The 22,347-nt window shown below is 41.8% G+C and overlaps 1 protein-coding gene and 1 long non-coding RNA gene across 2 annotated transcripts; one reads left to right on the plus strand and one right to left on the minus strand.

The window, feature by feature from the left end:
- Positions 1-526: 526 nt before the first annotated feature.
- Positions 527-10,362, plus strand: LOC116354435 (uncharacterized). Its single transcript, XR_004203709.1, has 2 exons — positions 527-871; positions 9,482-10,362. It is a non-coding gene; the product is annotated as an uncharacterized LOC116354435 (long non-coding RNA).
- Positions 10,363-11,125: 763 nt separating this feature from the next.
- Positions 11,126-19,686, minus strand: LOC109907063 (peptidase inhibitor R3HDML). Its single transcript, XM_020504855.2, has 6 exons — positions 19,563-19,686; positions 15,255-15,614; positions 14,747-14,865; positions 14,439-14,541; positions 13,898-14,013; positions 11,126-13,163 (listed from the first exon to the last, which is right to left on the minus strand). Exons 1-6 carry the CDS (start codon positions 19,566-19,568, stop codon positions 13,022-13,024), a joined length of 846 nt encoding a protein of 281 aa, XP_020360444.2. The 5' UTR covers positions 19,569-19,686; the 3' UTR covers positions 11,126-13,021.
- Between the last annotated feature and the right edge of the window lie 2,661 nt (positions 19,687-22,347).

Here is a 22,347-nt window from a genome sequence, read left to right on the forward strand (position 1 = left end):
ATTAGAGCAGTAAAAATAAATGTTTTGTTTTATACGGTCTGATATACCACGGCTGTCAGCCGATCAGCATTCAGGGATCAAACCACCCGGTTTATAATTAACATTAGTCCCTGTTTGATAGGCACACTCCCATAGCACACAACTTTCCACCAGCTTCCAGAGTATCTTATCATAGAGTAACCAGAGAAGCCTCCTGATTTAACTAGTTCACTTTAGTCTGTTTTAACACTGGGCCAGACCATAACACAGCCACCAGAAGACTAGACAATAGCAGTAAGATGCAGTCCATAAAACTCCAAAAGTGAAATGTCTTCTAGACAAATAGTTTATTTCTGTGTACTCAACAAGATGATTCATATTTTTTTATGAAGGGTTAACGTGACATAACATGTTCCCTCGTGCTCCCGTTTGACACAGTCAATCCTCGTCGTACACACCTGAAGCAGCCATGTTGATGTGTGTATGACGTCTTTATGTAAGTTCTGTCCTGTCAGTATTATAATGAGTCACACAAGCAGCCCGGGGCTAAAAGTCAAAAGACTGACTTCTGATGAGACCTGATGTAACACCCGTGTAATTCTCCCCTTTGAAACTAACTTCAAACTCCAGTTTGTGAACAAAGTCCTGTCTGTCTTCTGAATAGGAATCTGAATAGTCCGACCACTGACCAAACTCCATTTGTTAACCACTGCCTATTTGTACCTTCCACTGAATGACTCTTTTTCATTCCATACGTCCGATCCCAATGGAAAGAGCTACTGAAGCTAAAAGAGAATAAGTGGAGACAACAACTGGAGGAAAACCAAGAGTCAATAATATTTGGAATATACTGTATGGGAACATTTTAGGAGAGCTCCAGCACAGGGCAAATGTGAGTGTTTATGATGTGTGTATTCTACACTGTTGTAGATGTTGATAGGAATGAATGAAAGAAGGACGGAGACATTAACAATGTGCTTGTTGTAGCATACTTGAGGCCAGTGTTGAGCCTGCGCTGCTCTGTCTGTCTGTGTGTGTTAGATGTAGGAGATACCATGTGAGTAGCAGTAGTGTCATGGCAGGCGAAGACCTTGTCAACAGATGATAACTATCTACAAATCACACAGCTTGTGCAACTCCAAGCCCCTTTGGCTGACCAGTGGTAATATGTGTCTGTGCCGTTCGAAATTGTTGACTTAATATATTAATGTTGACATTTGTTGAAATTATTATTTTTTGCTGTTTTTGTTGTTGCTTTGGTTTTGGCAATGCAATTGAAACATTATGTTTACTAGTGAAGGTAATTATGTTGACTTGATACCCTTTCCCCCTGTTTTAGCTAGCACTGACCGACACCTCTTGTAGATTGTTTGGTAAAACAGCTGTCAGTAAAAAAATAAGCTGAGGTGAAATCAATGCTTTGACTCACAACCATTTTGTGCAAATGTCTGGAACAACATTGAATCTTAAACTTGCAGTAGTAGTAGACTCTCAAGCCTTGTTCAGACTGTAGGCCCTAATGCTTTGTTTTTCAAATCCGTTTTGGAATACTGACTGTCCAACAGCAAGTTACAAGTGAACAAATCAGATTTGTGTGTGTTCAGACATTTGCTGATGGCTACGCTAGTTGTCATAGTAATGGTGTGTGTGTGTGTGGTGGTGTTGCCTGATTGGTGATGGTGCTCCTGCTTCATCTCACTCAGAAGATGTTGTGCAGAAAGCTACGGTGGCAATAATGCCTGCCATGGAAGTTTCCTAGTTGCTTAGAATGTTCGAAATCATAGTGTAAGAACACTTTTATAGCCTCAAAGTGGAAGATGATCCAACATTCAAAACGAGTCATTTTTGGCTAGTCACAGCAGTCAACTAGTTAGCTAGCTAGCTGTTTAGTTTTCTAGCACATTCACTCATTTGTTTGTAAACAATTAACAAGCTATTTAGCTACCACACTTTGTTGACAAATGTTTTATTTTTTTATTTTACCTTTATTTCAGTCAGTTAAGAACAAATTCTTATTTTCAATGACGGTCTAGGAACAGTGGGTTAACTGCCTGTTCAGGGGCAGAACGACAGATTTGTACCTTGTTAGCTCGGGGGTTTGAACTTGCAACCTTCCGGCTACTAGGCCAACGCTCTAACCACTAGGCTACCCTGCCGCCCCAAATTGTCAACAGAGTAACTAACAATCAACAAGATATCCCTAACAAAAGTCTAAAAACACTTGAGGTCAAATAAATCCGATTTGACCGTTCAGACACAAGTCACATGGCCAGGATTCAGATTCTTATGCACGACTTAACGAGGAGGGCCTAGATACAGTCCTTAGTGGTGGTATATTGGCCATATACCACAAACCCCTGAGGTGCCATATTGCTATTATGATTCTGGTTACAAACATAATAAGAACAGTAAAAATAAATGTTTTGTCATAACCGTGGTATAGGGTATCATTTACCAGAGCTTTCAGCTAATCAGCATTCAGGGCTCGAACCCTCCAGTTTATAATCGGATTTCAGTCACTTCAAACTGCCAGTGTGAACAAGGCCTACACAGTCGGAACATGTTACTTACACTTTGTTCAGAGGGCCTACATTAGGCAGCTTTTAGTCTGCCATCTCAGGATGGAACAGAAAACAACAGAGTTATGATTGAGGCACCAATAGTACATTTCAGAGCTCTCTATAATTCTGTCTTGAGCGTTATCCCTTTATTTTAGAGTGGCCCTTCCACTTAGAACGAGCTACAAAAGGACATGACACTGCAGGAGCTCGTCTTCTTGAATGAGTTCGTCTTCTTGAATGAGTTCAAAGCTAGGCTCAAATCTATGGTGGACAGTTTAGTGGGGTCTGTCAATGTTTTGACCCCTAGATGCAACACACCTCCCCAGAAAATTATTGCCTGTTCAATGTGTAAATGGTATGTTTTTAAACTGTAGTGCTTAGTGTTTTATGGTGTAATTATATCTGAATTGCTGTGTGATGCTATTTTGGCAAGGTCTCTTTTGAAAAATAGGTCTCTCTCAATGGCACTAACTTGGTGAAATAAAATAAAATCTTTGATTCAAGTACAGAGGAGGAAACCAAAAGCAAAAGACTGCTGTGTACTACTGTCCATGGGATTGACCTTTCAATTACTCTCAATTTCTCAGCAAATGAAGGTTTAGGTTGCCATACAAAAACATGCAGTTTTACCAGTTTTAACTATTCACAAATCCAGGACTCAACTCCTCCTTGTGGATTTACAGAAGGAAAAAGCTCAAATCTTCATATGAAAAACATCTCGGATTGTTAAAATAGTTCTCTGAAACAACTGAAATATTCTCATAGTCCTGACCCATGGCTGTTTGGTCTAAGGGCAATGATAAACTTCTAGGGCCTAAATTTGCTCACCCTCCATAACCCCAAAATTATTGGGCAATAAAGAAGATAAAGATATTTTAATAGTTGCTGTTAAAAAAGTTGTGAGGGAATATGCTACACTTTGTTTGTAGATAACTTTCAACAATCAAGGATTTGACATTTAAAACTTAGACTACCATCTACATGCAAAACTTCCTAAACTAAAACTTAGACTACCATTGGGATATTTTCTTACACATCCACCCCTAGTTGTTTTTTCCACCATGCAGGAGGAAAACTCAAGTAGCCCCATGTCTGTACACTAAATAAGTCAACAATTGCATCAATAAACATTTAACCCAATGGTCCTCGTAAATCAATCACAGTGTCTTGATAAAGCCCTTTAATCATTAACTGCTGTTTTTGCTGAGAATTCATTTTGCCTGCTAGCACAAATCCTATCTCTCAGCAGACCGCATGGCCGGTTATCACTCTCTCTGCTGCTATAGGCTCTCCCATGATCAACCAATCAATATCAAGAAGGAATCACAAGACACTATAAGCCAAGGAATTCAACCTCATCCTAAATCATCACATTCAAATAAAATGTAATACCTAAGTAGCAGCAGAAGCTGGACGGCAACTGACATTGGTGCCTCTTTCATTAACTCTGCTATTTGCCTTCTGCAGATGTAGGATCTTAATTTCATCACGCTGTTGCAGGAGAACTTTCCTGTAATGCAGGACATTTAAAACTTGTAGTGTATTTGAGGTTTAAAAAAGCTTCTGAAAATAGTAATTTCCACTTAGAAATTTCAGACTTGATTTTCCCTTATGAAAAATGGACCAACTCTTACAAAAATGTCCATCAATTATAATGCACCTAATAATTAAAATGTCCTGTTTCTGCAGGATTATTTTCCCAATGTGTTAAACTGGCTCAAATTAAGATCCTACATGTGTATATAACCTTCTTAGAGGACAGTTTCAACATTTGAAAAAAACTCAGTGGCCCCATTATGAGGGTACATCATCCTTCTACAGTCTACTGACTGAGCTTGATGACTGGCAACCTCTCTGCTACAGTCATCACTCTGTTTGAACAGTTCAACCCAATGGAGAGTTGAAAGAGGATGTTCAGATAGTGATCTAAGTATTAAGCATTAAGATGAATGAGGAGGTAGATTTCACAGGCTGACCTGTGTAAGGGAAATTGGAATCACTTGGTAGCAGCACCACCTTGTGGACAATGGAGGCAGTATCCTATGGTTTTTGTTTGTAATAGAGTTTCTCAAAAAGAAGACTGGTCTGTGACAAAGTAAACTCTTAGAGCAAATTAATCAATCTGCAGTTTTCCCAATTTTGTATGAATACACTCAAGATAAAATATAAATTGATACACATTAACGTTAATACATGGTTTCATTTGGCCTTTTACATTACCAATATGGCCTTCATATAAAAAAAAGACTATATTATACTATGGTTTAAATACTGTAGCATTACTATATTTATACACTATAGTATTTACTGTAGTGTTTTTGCAGACTTTACTGTAATATTTACTATAGTGTTTTTGTGGAGGCTTTCTCCTTGAGGAAACCTACTGGGGAAATACTAAAAGAGCAAATGGTCCATAACCTGTCGTTAGGTAGGTATATAGGACTGGGGTCTGAATGGCTAATTCAGAGATTCTGCTCTTTTCTATAACCTGTACACAATATACTTATGGGTGGCTCAAATTGGAATATGGGGCAGGGAATGGGCAGGGTATATGCAAATAATATACTGCAGTATTAACTATAGTTTAAAAAAAAGTGTAGACTTTACTCTAGTATTTACTACATTGTTTCTCTCTCCCAATAATACTGTAGTATTTACTATAGTATTCTACAGTATACTACAACATTCTATAGTAAGTAATACAGATGATCGATGGATACTACAGTGTGTAGTATAGTATTCTACAGTTAACTACAGAATTCTATAGTAAGTACTGTAGTACTCTATTGTAAACTGTAGTATTTTGTTCATGTGGGCTACCACATCAATATGTATCTATAATAGTGTGTCTATTTTCAGACACAGCTAAATTGATCATATTTTTAAGTCAGAAAGCATTCATTTAACCAACGAACAACATAAAGCTTTGTTCTGTGAGCAGTCCGTCTGCAGCTTTACAGTCCCATCCCACTGTGCACTAACGTCAGTTCAACGTCTAGTTTTGATTTACATTTGGCTGAGTTGTCAACTAATGTGAATTCAACATGAAATCAACAAAAAATGTCACCATGTCACCATTTACGTTAAAAGTTAAAAGATGAAATGCCTTTATGCTCATTACTTTTTGCAAATCAGTTTTCCACGTTGATTGGGGGGAGGGGGGGGGGGGTGAATGTTGATTCCACCAGTTTTTGCCCAGTGGGATGGTTTAAAAAGTAAACAGACAACAGAGTAGCTTGTTGTGTGGTGGAATAATCTACTGCATGAAATCCCTCTCTCTTTCCACCAGCTATGTAAAAGTATGTGTAACAGGGTAAGAGTCTAAATCTATTGTATGGCTGTATTCTGAGAGTTATAGTACTACAGTTATAGTACAACAGTCATAGAATTACAGAATACTTCCCTGTGACATGTGTTTCTGACTGACTGTACATATGTAAGATCTTCATTTGACCATCCTCTTGCAAGAGAACTTTACTGCAATGCAGGAATGTTTTTAATTGTAATGTATTCAAAGTTTAAAAACAATTCTGAAGTTAGTAATTTCCACTTTCAGTCTTCCAATTTTAGACTTGGTTTTCCCTTGTGAAAAATCTATCAACCCCTACAAAAATGTCTATTAATCCACATAATAATTCACATTTCCTGTTGCTGCAGGATTATTTTCCTGATGCAGCAAACTGGCTTAAATGAAAATCCTACATCTGTACCTGGAGTGGTGAGGTGACCATGCAGTGTTCCATGTTCCCCTCCATACATCCTCCTGACTTTGGATAGCTGACCCCTGACAGTGACCAGGCCCAGGGACCAGACTGTATGCCCATCAGCCTCTCTCTCCCCTCTCACCGGGAGCACGCTGCAGTACTAACCCAGGCCCGGCCTGAGCAGAGTGAGGGTGAAGGAGTGTGTGTCTGAGAGAGGGAGAACAAGGGGGCTGTAGCCGGTGGGGATGTAGGGCCATAAGCCATTCACAGAGGCCTGAGGTAAAATGTGTGTGTGTATGTGTGTGTGTGCGAGCCAGAGGCTGCAGCCACGTGACCATGAAGTGGCAGCAGGGATAATCCTATAATGCCTGTCACAATGAGATTTGATTGGAGTCTTGAACACTGGGCTTCATAGTGTCAAGTGTACCGAGTGTGTAATACCCCCATCCACGCACACTGCTAATGGGGATCTCTGCTGGGTTTAATACAAAAACACATCTAGACCGTGTTAACTCATTATAGCAGTTGAGTCCAGCTCTTCATTGAAAAAGAAATGCCAAACTCAATATGACTTTTATAGTTTAAAAAAATGAGAAAAAGTTTCAGCATGTAGCCTATCCAAGCATAGAGAGCAGTTATAGCCAAAGAATGAATAGCCAAAGAATGACAAATGAGATGGTTTAGAGATTATGAATGGAGAGATACAGGATGTGTCTGTCTGTGCTCTGAAGCATAAGTCTACTGCACCAGATCAGAAAACTTTCTCCACCTTAGTAAGGTATTTATCATGTTATTTGAAAAGGCAAATGCTTTCCAATGCCCGTTATGCCAACACTGTCACTATATATGAGTCATATACGGCATCTCCTAAATTCACACTTATAGACCAGAACTGCAGGTAATGTCTACCAGGGACCAGAACTGCAGGTAATGTCCACCAGGGACCAGAACTGCAGGTAATGTCCACCAGGGACCAGAACTGCAGGTAATGTCCACTAGGGACAAGAACTCATAACTACTGTATACCATTTCAGACGCAGCCCAGGTCATGTCCACCAGGGACAAGAACTCATAACTGCAGGTCATGCCTGTGAAACATTAACGTCAGTATTTGTAAGTCTCCTGATGCATGAGAGACATTGTGTAAGGACTATTATGAATTAGAAGAGACCTTATCAACAGTGATTTGCAGCATTCTTGTGTCTGCACAAAGAAACATATAACCCAAGATCTAGGCCAGAAATAAGCTTAAACAAGTTAGTTGCCAAGGAAATGTATTTGCAACATACAGTACATTTCCTGGTTTGTGAAGCTCTTTTAAGCACTCAGAGGTAACACATTCCTTGAGAAAAATGCAGGTATTGTACAGAGTGTTATTTATTTCTATGTGTTTTATTTATCCCCTTTTCTCCCCAATTTCGTGGTATCCAATAGGTAGTTACATTCTTGTCTCATCGCTGCAACTCCCGTATGGACTCGGGAGAGGCGAAGGTCGAGAGCCGTGCACTGCGCCACAGGAGTCGCTAGTGCGCGATGGGACAAGGACATCCCTGCCGGTCAAACCCTCCCCTAACCCGAATGACGCTGGGCCAATTGTGCGCCACCCGATGCAGTGCCTTAGACCACTGTGCCACTCGGGAGGCAGTTATACACTTCTTACGACTAGTCGGCTCTCGACAGTATGAGCCAGCACAAAGTAAAGCAACAGCTGGTGTGTTCCACCATATAGAGCACCACAGTGGAGGTGTCATAATACCCATAAAACCTAGCGGTCAAACAGGGAAATGGTTCCAATAGTTGTTCCACCATCCATTTTTCCCATATAAGATTATAGAAGCACTTCAAATAAGTGCTGTGTTTGGTGTAGTCTTACACTGGCATGACGTTTTGATAACATGTCAATCTCTCTCGTACAAGGTGGCTTTTATCAATATATTTGGCTCTATTTACTCTCAGATTCGAAAATGCTAATTAGCATCAAAGTAGATATCATGCAAAACTACAAATCCCTACAAGCTCTAGCTGACACCTTTCCTGACAGGTACTGTGTCCATTTAAAACTTGCACAAGACAGTTCACAGAATTGTCCATTTAAATAAATGTAGCCAATTTATTCATTACCATATTTAGATAGCATTAGATAGTTCATTCAGAGATTCGCACCTTTGCTTTGATTCGGCAGTCTCGTCCAGATCATCATGGCATTTGTAGGTCTTTATGATAAAAGTCACCTTGCCCTAAAGAGATATACACAGTGATCAAAACGTCACGCCAGGGTAAGTCTACAAGAATCACAGCCCTTATTTGAAGTGTTTCTAAAATCTCCTATGGGAAAAATGAATGGTGGAAAAACCATGTCCCTGCTTGACCACTAGGTTTTATTCACTGAAACCTGAGAAAGTGCTTTGAACATTTGACTGTATTATAAAGGAAAGATGGTACAGTACAATAAAACCAGGAAGGGGAAACTAATATCGTCAGTTTGGTTGGTCAAAGGTGTTTTGCATCTCCTTGACTTAAATGTAAATTATACCATGTGTGATCAATGACATAATGACAATAAATCACCAAACCATTCATGCATAGGCCACAGTACACTTCTGAAAAGGCATGTTCTGACACTTTGCAGTGTAACTGAGTCACACTCAGTTTGCAGATGCTGTCAGGTGTTTTCCTAGTTTTTCCCAGGTGGTTCCCATGTGTTTTTCAGGGGAAAGTCCAGTGTTGTCCTCTGACAGAGTCTGAGGCTGCCCTCCACACCTTTCCACTATCCTGAAATGTGTTGTTATGATTACATTCAGCCCACTGCCTATAGCGGTCCTTCATTCATCATGTTATGCTACACTCCGAAGCTTTGCCATGCCAGGCTGACATCAGTCTCATCAGTCAGTCTCAGCTTATTATGGGGCCCTTTTTAACAACCTTCATATCGTCGCCACACCTCCTAGATTGCAGTCGTGTAAAAAAAAATGGCGATGATATTTTCTACATCGAATGGACCTGCCATAAGAGAAACCCTCTGCAGTGTGTATTGCATACTACAGTTTAAACAAAGTCAACAGTTGGTGTGAGCTCCACCATAATGCACCGAAACCGTGAGATGATAAAAGACAGAAACTGTGTACTCACCACCAGCGAATGGAAACTCCATGCTTGTACTGACCTGTGAGTTTACATGAACCATCTCTCTCACTGTTTCTTTCTTATGGGTTTTCTTTTTCTTCTGTATTCCCAAAGTTCTAGGGTTTCAAATATGGAAGTTAGCCACTGGCTGCGTTATAATGAGGAAGGTGGTGTTGGTGCAAGGTAAGGCCCCAGCATTAGGTAGGTACTTCCAGCTGTTATCTTATTGATTTTTCTACTCTGAGAAAAATGTGGGTGGAGATGTTAAACAGTAACCAGGCTCATAAAGAGACCACATATATATGGCAGGAAGCTATCGCTATAGCAACAAGATGGTAGAAACAAAAAGCCTGTCTGTAGGCACGTTTATTTTATTAATGTGCATTGAGTAAAGGAAGGAAGGAAGAACAGGAGTAAATGAAGAACTCCCCTGCAAGAGGGAAGGTGGAAAAAAGGGACATGAAAGAGAGAGAGAGGACTTGAGAGGGTGTCACCTCCCCACCTCAGGATGGTGAGTGTGAATTAAGTTTCTAATGTTTTGGTTGAGAAGTACTCCTATTCTCTCCAGGTTACGCAATGAATGAACAGAAAAACACTGCACAAATACAATAACATACAAATATCCCTGTGAATAGCAGTAAGTTGATAACTTGACCTGTACCATGTTTTCTTCTCACACTGATATTGTTACAAAATAGTTCATTCGTTTACCTTGTGGGAACTTTCACTTTTGGTTGCATGTATGGGTCAGTTGCTGTCCTGAAATGGAATTTCCCATGTTGGCCATTTCCCACAGAATCAGATATCCTCTGAAAATGTTGAAATGTTTGTTGATTGAGTAGGAGTCGTATAATTTCACTCTTCAAATATATTTTACAAGCATGAACATGTAAAGAGGGGTGTATGCAGTACATATTAAGACTTTATGGTAGAATATTGGGTTATCGGTGTGAACCATTTTGGACATGGAATAAAATATACAAATCATATTTTCATCCCAGTCTCTCAATGTTAATGGATATAAACCAATTGAATCTCATAATTATGACCATAAAAGCCTAATTAGAGTCCAGTTTAATAGTGGAGATAGACTCTCTGCAGATGAATATGGAGAATAAATGAGGTGAAAACCAGTAGAGTGGATTCCCTAGCCCCCCTTACCCTCCCCTAGCCTCACCTTTCCTAGCCTCACCTTTTCTAGCCTCCCCTAGTCCCCTTAGCCTCCCCTAGCCTCACCTTTTCTAGCATCCCCTAGCCTCTCCTAGTCTCCCCTAGCCCCCTTAGCCTCCCCTAGCCTCTCTTAGCCTCACTTCCCCTTGCCTCCCCTTGCCTCTCCTAGCCTCTCCTAGCCTCCCCTAGCCCCCTTAGCCTCCCCTTGGCTTCCCTTAGCCTCCCCTAGCCTCCCCTAGCCCCCTTAGCTTCCCTTAGCCTCTCCTAGCCTCCCCTAGCCCCCTTAGCCTTCCCTTAGCTTCCCTTAGCCTCCCCTAGTCTCACTTCCCCTAGCCTCCCCTTGCCTCTCCTAGTCTCTCCTAGCCTCCACTAGACTCCTAGTTAAATGAAAACATGCAGGCCAGGGGACATTTAACATGCACATGTAGCCAGTCATAGTTTCCAATCTATGCTGACATGCTGTGTTTAGGTGTACATTAATATTAAGATGGGATTGGCAAGGAAGAAATAGGAAGAAAATCTCCTTTTAATACAGATATAAGTGAAAAAGCAACCTGGAACTGTAAGGTTTAAACACCCACTACTGAGTTAAACTCCTTTCTTTTTTATTCAAATAATTATTGACAGTTATTTCACATTCAGGCCAATCATGAGCTGTAATAAGTGTATGACAATGTTATAAAAAAAAAGAATTGGTCTACAAAAGTAACCAACATGATCAATGTCTCTAAATCTACAGTAAACAAATGTGTTATAAATTAATAATAATAATAATAATAAAAAAACAGTATAAAAGTGCTTATTTTTAGCTACGCAAAATGTCAATCAAGAGCCATATAATCAACCAAAAGCAGTGCAAACAATTTGTGGATTTATCAAACACGTTGGCATAAGCATACAAATACACTACACGACCAAAAGTATGTGGACACCTTCTCGTCAAACATCTCATTTCAAAATCATGGGCATTAATATGGAGTTAGTCCCCCCTTTGCTGCTATAACTGCCTCCACTCAACTAGGAAGGCTTTCCACTAGATGTTGGAACATTGATGCAAGGACTTGCTTCCGTTCAGCCACAAGAGCATTAGTGAGGTCGAGCACTGATGTTGGGCAATTAGGCCTGGCTCGTAGTCGGTGTTCCAATTCATCCCAAAGGTGTTTGATGGGGTTAAGGTCAGGGCTATGTGCAGTCAATTCAAGTTCTTCCACACCAATCTCAACATACTATTTCTGTATGGACCTAGCTATGTGCACGGGTGCATTGTCATGCTGAAACAGGAAAGGGCCTTCCCCAAACTGTTGCCACAAAGTTGGAAGCACAGAATTGTCTAGAATGTTATTGTATGCTGTAGCGTTAAGATTTCTCTAGACTGGAACTAAGAGGCCTAGCCCGAACCATGACAAACAGTCCCAGACCATTATTCCCCCTCTACCAAACTTTACAGTTGACACTATGCATTGGGGGCAGGTAGCGTTCTCCTGGCATCGCGATTCATCACTCTGGAGAACGCGTTTCCACTGCTCCAGAGTCCAATGGCGGCAAGCTTTACACCCCTCCAGCTGACGCTTGGCATTGCTATTGGTGATCTTAGGCTTGTAAGCGGTTAATCGGCCAAAACCCAATTCATGAAGCTCCAGACGAACCGTTCTTGTGCTGACGTTGCTTCCAGAGGCAGTTTGGAACTTGGTAGTGAGTGTTGCAACCGAGGACAGACGACTTTTACGATTTAAACTCGATACGCACTTCAGCACTCGATGATCCCATTCTGTGAGCTTGTGTGGCTTACAACTTCACTGTTGATGCTCCTAGACGTTTTCACTTCACAATAACAGCACTTACAGTTGACCGGGACAGATCTATCAGGGCATACATTTCAAGACCTGACTTGTTGGAAAGGTGGCATCCTATGACGGTGCCACATTGAAAGTCAATGAGAGATTGCATGACTGTGTTCTTGATTTTATACACCTGTCAGCAATATGTGTGGCTGAAATAGAGAATCCACTGTTTTGAAGGGGTGTCCACATACTTTTGTATATATAGTGTACATTGCACTCATCTTCTTAACATTTTCAAAAAAGGCCATAATCAAATGAATACAACAGAAGTACTGTCTGGTTTTTGGTAGCTGGGTTCTTTCTGTGTCATGGTGAGAAAATGGAGCTTTGCAACCCAAGAGTTTACGTAGATTTAAGTTCACAACATCATGGGGGAAAAACATTCTTTCCCTAACATCCAGTGGATGGATCAAACATTAGTTTATGATAAACACAAAAATAGTGGTACTATAATTGAATCACTGAAAAAAGCAGGTCTTGTGCTTTGATTCGTTTTTTATGTTTAGAAATCCTTCACCTTTCTTTCACACACCCTCTCTTGCAGTTGTTTGTTGCTGAGATGAATGGAACGGAATAATTGACCAGAAACAATGAACTCTAAAAAGTCTTCCATTATAACAGGGAAAGTATGACTGATGTCTTTCTAATACCTTTTTCTTTTCTTGGCTTTGGCTTTTGAACCACTGAAGGAACACTGCTTTCTGTTACATGAACCTCCATATTTTGATGGACAGGCAGAGCACGGTTTGCCACTCTTATAGGGAGCCTCTCCAACCCAGTTCCCTCTGGAAGAGAAATAAAACATGGTTAACTTCTGATCTTGTTTGCTTGTTTGTTTCCTGTCATTATAAAGGATATTCAATTAAATATAAGGCTCTGATGAGTCAAGCTTATGCAATAGAAAAAGGAGTGTATTAAATTAATGTAAGACAATAGAACACATTAGATCTGGTAAAAGGTAATACAAAGAAGAAAACATGCGTTTTATTTTTGTACCATCATCTTTGAAATGCAAGAGAAAGGCCATAATATATTATTCCAACCCAGGTGCAATTTACATTTTGGCCACTAGATGGCAGCAGTGCATGCGCAAAATTTTAGCCCGATCCAATGAATCATTGGATTTCTGTACAAAATGTTGTATCAAGACTGCCCTAATTGGTTTATTAATACATGTTCAAGTTCATAACTTTGCACTCTCCTCAAACAATAGCATGGTATTATTTCACTGTAATAGCTACTGTAAATTGGACAGTGCAGTTAGGTTAACTAGAATTTAAGCTTTCTGCCAATATCAGATTTGTCTATGCCCTGGCAAATTTTCTTGTTACTTACAACCTCATGCTAATCACATTAGCGTACGTTAGCTCAACTGTCCTGCGTGGGAACCCACCGATCCTGTAGAGGTTAATTAATCTATATTGGGTATGTACTGTAAATGTCTATTTGCGTATACTGTAAAGTGTTCATTATAACAAGATCGCTTGCTCTTGCCATGAACAGAGAAGTGTGTACTTACTTGATAGAGTAGTTGCAAACCAGGAACACTGCTGTCCTCCAAGAGCTCCCGTACACATTCATGTTTGAGCATTTGTTGATGGCACATCCCATCTTATTGGTATTGGCCCAGACCATCTGTAATGTGTTGATGTGATGTGGTCAACATGATCAATCACAGACAGTTCTCACACACAGTCACCCAATGTCTTACTAATACAAATATAAACTATACCAGCAAAGCACAGATCTTCTGTAAATAGAAGACCATATATAGTACATACCACACAAAAAAATATGTTGGATCTTAATTGGAACACTCTTTTGTTGAGTATTTGAGTTTTAAACAGGCTTCTAACGTTTGTAATTTCCACTTTGAAATGTAATACTTGATTTGCCCTAATGAAAAATGTATCAACCCCTACAAAAATGTACATTAATTATAATACACATAATTCACATTTCATGTAGCTGCAGGATTATTTTCCTGCTGTAGCAAACTGGCTCAAATTAAAATCCTACATCTGTACATTCTTATTTAGTGCAATATCTAAGCCACACACCTGTGTATAGTGGGAACAAACTGGTCCACTGCATGTGTTGGGATAGGAGAAGGAGTTTTTCTCATCTTGCCAGGACCTCACCAGCTCAATGATTGACCAGTATCTAGGAGAAGGAAAAGACCTTTCAGCATTTCATATTTCTTAAAATACCACCCTACTTCATATTTGACTTGATATACTGTAGCATTAGACAGTGTTCCTATAACAGTCTTTGTTGAACAAAAACACACCACATCTCCAACAATCACATAAGCAACAGCTATAAAACAGTTGTAAACATGGAAAGAACAGGGCTAGTTCTACAGTACCTGCCAGAGTTGATGGACAGGTTTTGGCCCATATATCTCATGGTCTGTGAGGGTCCATGATCCCATATGCAGCGGGAAGCCCAGGAATCTGCTGATTTAGCCAGTTGCTCATCCCACACCTAAAGCATGGAGAGTGAGAGAGCAGCTGTTCAACACTTCTCAAATCATATTTTTTTATTTTTTTTATTTTTGACATTCACCCTGTCCCTGCCAAGAGGAAGGTTTTACAGATATTCACTGGTCCTATCATTCTAGCGACTCTTTTTCACATTATGTTTGATTTTGTCTGTACTTACTTATGTGAGATTTGACTTATTCAATAAATATACATAATAAAACAATTATTTAAAAAATATAATTTTAAAATGTCAAATCTAACTCTGGTGTAGAGCAAGAATACCACAGTTATGTTTCAGATTTGATTAAGTGTTAGTAAGCCCAGCCATAGAATGTGACAGAGGAGCAGTCCCTTGTTTTCCTGTCCTGGTTCAGCAGATGCAGGCCTCACCATGATCTCCATATTGGCAGCCTGAGGGAAGACCTGGGAGCGGACAAGGTTGTGATAATCCAACAAGGAATTAATTTCTCTGGAGGAGATGGCTCGCCTCCTTCGGATACGAGGCACGCTGATGCTGGTAAGATTCAGATTACTCCAGTCAGAGTCAGGGTCTGACTCGAAACCAGGTCTAGTTAGGTGGAGATGGTTAGTCTGGTTGGATTTGGATAGGCTCCGCACAGCAGCAGCTCCAGTGTAAGGCATTGAACACAAGATGGCAGCGAAGAGGAGCTGAGCACAAACAGGACGCATCTCAACCCTCTTCTCTTGTCTCTGGGTCGGGCTCCGGCAACACGGGGTTCTAGTAGGCTTCTGTGGAGGGCAGAGGCATTGAGGGCAAGAATGTTAAATAACGTATGTTTTTAAAAATAGCCAAAAAGGCAAAAATGTTTGGGGGAAAGCTTCTCTAAAGCAACCCCCTGGATAACTGCCTCGTCATTTTTTCTCATTTCTGTGCAAAGTGTTAGCTGGACTATATCAACGTTTTTATAAAATTAAGAATTAATAAGCAAGTTAATGATTAGAAATCAGAATCAAGTTTACACAGGAGACAAAGAGAATAAAATTGTTTCAATTTCTAACGTATTGTCTGTAGTGTGGGAAACAATATATATACCAGTACTGTAGGTAGATCCTAATATTTTTTTATTTTATTATTATTATATATATTTTTTTTACCTTTATTTAACCAGGCAAGTCCGTTAAGAACAAATTCTTATTTTCAATGACGGCCTAGGAACAGTGGGTTAACTGCCTGTTCAGGGGCAGAACGACAGATTTGTACCTTGTCAGCTCGGGGATTCAAACTTGCAACCTTTCGGTTACTAGTCCAACGCTCTAACCACTAGGCTACCCTATAGAGACAATATAACCATATTTCAACCATATTAATTAATACATAAATTACACAGACATAATCTAATCATTATATTTTTTAACATACATTATAAGTATTGTACTTTAGACACAACTATTTGTAATCAATATAATATTAATTCAATTCTACAAAAAAAATGTCTGTTGAACAAGTATCCATTAATTCATTCTCACATATCTAAAAACATCAATAAATACTAGTAACTTTCTTATTGCATACAGTTATCACAATCTCATTTATATTCAATAAATAAAAAGGCAGCATGAAAAAGCAGCTGTAACAGTGTCCCAGACCCAGACATTACAGACCTTCATCAGCTGTAACAGTGCCCCAGACCCAGACATTACAGACCTTCATCAGCTGTAACAGTGTCCCAGACCCAGACATTACAGACCTTCATCAGCTGTAACAGTGTCCCAGACCCAGACATTACATACCTTCATCAGCTGTAACAGTGCCCCAGACCCAGACATTACATACCTTCATCAGCTGTAACAGTGCCCCAGACCCAGACATTACAGACCTTCATCAGCTGTAACAGTGCCCCAGACCCAGACATTACAGACCTTCATCAGCTGTAACAGTGCCCCAGACCCAGACATTACAGACCTTCATCAGCTGTAACAGTGTCCCAGACCCAGACATTAGACCTTCATCAGCTGTAACAGTGCCCCAGACCCAGACATTACATACCTTCATCAGCTGTAACAGTGCCCCAGACCCAGACATTACATACCTTCATCAGCTGTAACAGTGCCCCAGACATTACAGACCTTCATCAGCTGTAACAGTGCCCCAGACATTACATACCTTCATCAGCTGTAACAGTGCCCCAGACCCAGACATTACAGACCTTCATCAGCTGTAACAGTGCCCCAGACCCAGACATTACAGACCTTCATCAGCTGTAACAGTGCCCCAGACCCAGACATTACAGACCTTCATCAGCTGTAACAGTGCCCCAAACCCAGACAGTACAGACCTTCATCAGCTGTAACAGTGCCCCAGACCCAGACATTAGACCTTCATCAGCTGTAACAGTGTCCCAGACCCAGACAGTACAGACCTTCATCAGCTGTAACAGTGCCCCAGACCCAGACATTACAGACCTTCATCAGCTGTAACAGTGCCCCAGACCCAGACAGTACAGACCTTCATCAGCTGTAACAGTGTCCCAGACCCAGACATTACAGACCTTCATCAGCTGTAACAGTGTCCCAGACCCAGACATTACAGACCTTCATCAGCTGTAACAGTGTCCCAGACCCAGACAGTACAGACCTTCATCAGCTGTAACAGTGCCCCAGACCCAGACATTACAGACCTTCATCAGCTGTAACAGTGCCCCAGACCCAGACAGTACAGACCTTCATCAGCTGTAACAGTGCCCCAGACCCAGACATTACATACCTTCATCAGCTGTAACAGTGTCCCAGACCCAGACATTACATACCTTCATCAGCTGTAACAGTGCCCCAGACATTACAGACCTTCATCAGCTGTAACAGTGCCCCAGACCCAGACATTACAGACCTTCATCAGCTGTAAGTGTCCCAGACCCAGACATTACAGACCTTCATCAGCTGTAACAGTGTCCCAGACCCAGACATTACAGACCTTCATCAGCTGTAACAGTGTCCCAGACCCAGACATTACAGACCTTCATCAGCTGTAACAGTGTCCCAGACCCAGACATTACAGACCGTCATCAGCTGTAACAGTGCCCCAGACCCAGACATTACAGACCTTCATCAGCTGTAACAGTGCCCCAGACCCAGACATTACATACCTTCATCAGCTGTAACAGTGCCCCAGACATTACAGACCTTCATCAGCTGTAACAGTGCCCCATACATTACAGACCTTCATCAGCTGTAACAGTGCCCCAGACCCAGACATTACAGACCTTCATCAGCTGTAACAGTGTCCCAGACCCAGACAGTACAGACCTTCATCAGCTGTAACAGTGCCCCAGACCCAGACATTACAGACCTTCATCAGCTGTAACAGTGCCCCAGACCCAGAGAGTACAGACCTTCATCCGCTGTAACAGTGCCCCAGACCCAGACATTAGACCTTCATCAGCTGTAACAGTGCCCCAGACCCAGACATTACGGACCTTCATCAGCTGTAACAGTGCCCCAGACCCAGACAGTACAGACCTTCATCAGCTGTAACAGTGCCCCAGACCCAGACAGTACAGACCTTCATCAGCTGTAACAGTGCCCCAGACCCAGACATTACATACCTTCATCAGCTGTAACAGTGCCCCAGACCCAGACATTACATACCTTAATCAGCTGTAACAGTGCCCCAGACCCAGACATTACATACCTTAATCAGCTGTAACAGTGCCCCAGACCCAGACATTACATACCTTCATCAGCTGTAACAGTGCCCCAGACCCAGACATTACATACCTTCATCAGCTGTAACAGTGCCCCAGACCCAGACATTACATACCTTCATCAGCTGTAACAGTGCCCCAGACCCAGACATTACATACCTTCATCAGCTGTAAGTGTCCCAGACCCAGACATTACATACCTTCATCAGCTGTATCAGTGCCCCAGACCCAGACAGTACAGACCATCATCAGCTGTAACAGTGCCCCAGACCCAGACAGTACAGACCTTCATCAGCTGTAACAGTGCCCCAGACCCAGACAGTACATACCTTCATCAGCTGTAACAGTGCCCCAGACATTACATACCTTCATCAGCTGTAACAGTGCCCCAGACATTACATACCTTCATCAGCTGTAACAGTGCCCCAGACCCAGACAGTATAGACCTTCATCAGCTGTAACAGTGCCCCAGACCCAGACATTACAGACCTTCATCAGCTGTAACAGTGCCCCAGACCCAGACATTACAGACCTTCATCAGCTGTAACAGTGCCCCAGACCCAGACATTACATACCTTCATCAGCTGTAACAGTGCCCCAGACCCAGACATTACATACCTTCATCAGCTGTAACAGTGTCCCAGACCCAGACATTACATAACTTCATCAGCTGTAACAGTGCCCCAGACATTACATACCTTCATCAGCTGTAACAGTGCCCCAGACCCAGACATTACAGACCTTCATCAGCTGTAACAGTGCCCCAGACCCAGACATTACATACCTTCATCAGCTGTAACAGTGTCCCAGACCCAGACATTACATAACTTCATCAGCTGTAACAGTGCCCCAGACATTACATACCTTCATCAGCTGTAACAGTGCCCCAGACCCAGACAGTACAGACCTTCATCAGCTGTAACAGTGCCCCAGACCCAGACATTACATACCTTCATCAGCTGTAACAGTGTCCCAGTCCCAGACATTACATACCTTCATCAGCTGTAACAGTGCCCCAGACCCAGACAGTAGATACCTTCATCAGTGATTCTAGCCCAGTAGAGCAGAGCAGAGCAGTCAGATAGGAGAAGAGAAGCCTAGCAGATCCACACTTAAACACTAGGCTTTGCAAACAAGACCGTTTGACATCTGTGTCAGGGAAATTTAACTGGGCCAACTCTCTCAGGATATCTGACGCACTCACAAGCCCTCCTGTCTTCTTCTTCTTCCTCTTCTTTTTCTCCTCCCTCTTCTTCTTCTCCCTCTTCTTCTTTTTCTCCCACAGAGATGTTCCTTCCCAGGGGCCAGAAAACAATTTGATAGGCAATTTGGCTTTCTCAATACAGTCATTATGTAAACTCGGTCCTGTAAAAAACACAAACACAAGATTTTCCAGTAATCATTTAAATATATATACACAGTGCCGTTGGAAAGTATTCAGATCCCTTGACTTTTTTGTTATGTTACAGCCTTATTCTAAAATGTATTAAATAGTTTTTTCCCCTCATCAATCTACGCACAATACCCAATAATGAAAATGCAAAAACAGGTTTTCAGAAATTTGTGCTAATTTATACAATTTATATAAAGATTACATTTACATAACTATTCAGACCTTTAACTCAGTATTTTGTTGAAGCACCTTTGCAGCGATTACAGCATCGAGTCTTGTTGGGGTATGTCCCTACAAGCTTGGCACACCTGTATTCGGGGAGTTTCACGCTTTCTTCTCGGCAGATACTCTCAAGCTCTGTCAGGTTGGATTGAGAGCGGTCTCTCCAGAGATGTTTTATCAGGTTCATGTCCGGGCTCTGGCTGGGCCACTCAAGGACGTGACGCTTGGCATTCAGGCCAAAAAGTTCAATCTTGGTTTCATCAGACCAGAGAATATTGTTTCTCATGGTCTGAGAGTCTTTAGGTGCCTTTTAGCAAACTCAAAATGGTTTGTCATATGCCTTTTACTGAGGAGTGGCTTCTGCCAGGCCACTGTACCATGAAAGCCTGATTGGTGGAGTGCTGCAGAGATGGTTGTCCTTCTGGAAGGTTTTCCCATCTCCACAGTGAGACTTTAGAGCTCTGCCAGAGTTACCACTGGGTTCTTGGTCACCTCCCTGTTCAAGGCCCTTCTTCCCCGATTGCTCAGTTTGGCAGGGCGGCCAGCTCTAGGAAGAGTCTTGGTGGTTCCAAACTTCTTCCATTTAAGAATGATAGAGGCCAATGTGTTCTTGGGGGATCTTCAATGCTGCAGAAATGTTTTGGTACCCTTACACAGATCTGTGGCTCGACAGAAACCTGTCTCAGAGCTCTATGGACAATTCCTTTGATCTCATGGCTTGTTTTTTTGTCTGACGTACACTGTCAACTGTGGGACCTTATATAGACAGGTGTGTGCCTTTCTAAATTATGTCCAATCTCATAGGGTCTAAATACTTATGTAAATAAGGTATTTTTGTTTTTTATATTTGTATAAATCAAATCAAATGTATGTATAAAGCCCTTCTTACATCAGCTGATATCTCAAAGTGCTGTACAGAAACCCAGCCTAAAACCCCAAACAGAAAGCAATGCAGGTGCAGAAGCACGGTGGCTAGGAAAAACTCCCTAGAAAGGCCAAAACCTAGGAAGAAACCTAGAGAGGAACCAGGCTATGAGGTGTAGCCAGTCCTCTTCTGGCTGTGCCTGGTAGAGATTATAACAGAACATGGCCAAGATGTTCAAATGTTTATAAATGACCAGCATGGTAAAATCTAATCAAATGTATTTATATAGCCCTTCGTACATCAGCTGATATCTCAAAGTGCTGTACAGAAACCCAGCCTAAAACCCCAAACAGCAAGCAATACAGGTGTAGAAGCACGGTCAAATAATAATAATCACAGTAGTTATCGAGGGTGCAACAAGTCAGCACTTCAGGAGTAAATGTCAGTTGGCTTTTCATAGCCGATCATTAAGAGTATCTCTACCACTCCTGCTGTCTCTAGTGAGTTGAAAACAGCAGGTCTGGGACAGGTAGCATGTCCGGCGAACAGGTCAGGGTTCCATAGCCGCAGGCAGAACAGTTGAAACTGGAGTAGCAGCACGGCCAGGTGGACTGGGGACAGCAAGGAGTCATCATGCCAGGTAGTCCTGAGGCATGGTCCTAGGGCTCAGGTCCTCCGAGAGAGAGAAAGAAAGAAAGAAAGATAGAAAGAGAGAATTAGAGAGAGCATACTTAAATTCACACAGGACACCGTAAAAGACAGGAGAAGTACTCCAGATATAACAGACTGATCCTAGCCCCCCGACACATAAACTACTGCAGCATAAATACTGGAGGCTGAGACAGGAGGGGTCAGGAGACACTGTGGCCCCATCCGATGATACCCCGGACAGGGCCAAACAGGCAGTATATAACCCCACCCACTTTGCCAAAGCACAGACCCCACACCACTAGAGGGATATCTTCAACCACCAACTTACCATCCTGAGACAAGGCCTAGTATAGCCCACAAAGATCTCCACCATGGCACAACCCAAGGGGGGGCGCCAACCCAGACAGTAAGATCACGTCAGTGACTCAACCCACTCAAGTGACGCACCCCTCCTAGGGACGGCATGGAAGAGCACCAGTAAGCCAGTGACTCGGCCCCTGTAATAGGGTTAGAGGCAGAGAATCCCAGTGGAGAGAGGGGAACCAGCCAGGCAGAGACAGCAAGGGCTGTTCGTTGCTCCAGAGCCTTTCCATTCACCTTCACACTCCTGGGCCAGACTACACTCAATCATATGACCTACTGAAGAGATGAGTCTTCAGTAAAGACTTAAAGATTGAGACTGAGTCTGCA

Source organism: Oncorhynchus kisutch, linkage group LG17 (assembly GCF_002021735.2).
Source record: "Oncorhynchus kisutch isolate 150728-3 linkage group LG17, Okis_V2, whole genome shotgun sequence".
Taxonomy (NCBI): Eukaryota; Metazoa; Chordata; class Actinopteri; order Salmoniformes; family Salmonidae; genus Oncorhynchus; species Oncorhynchus kisutch.

Bases quoted from the DNA above. Each gene is read 5' to 3' on its own strand.
- LOC109907063 (XM_020504855.2), bottom strand. The intron at 14,542-14,746 runs GTACTGTAGAAC...TCCTTCTCCTAG, and splicing joins CTGTCCATCAACTCTGGCAG to ATACTGGTCAATCATTGAGC. The intron at 14,014-14,438 runs GTGTGTGGCTTA...AACACATTACAG, and splicing joins TTTGTTCCCACTATACACAG to ATGGTCTGGGCCAATACCAA.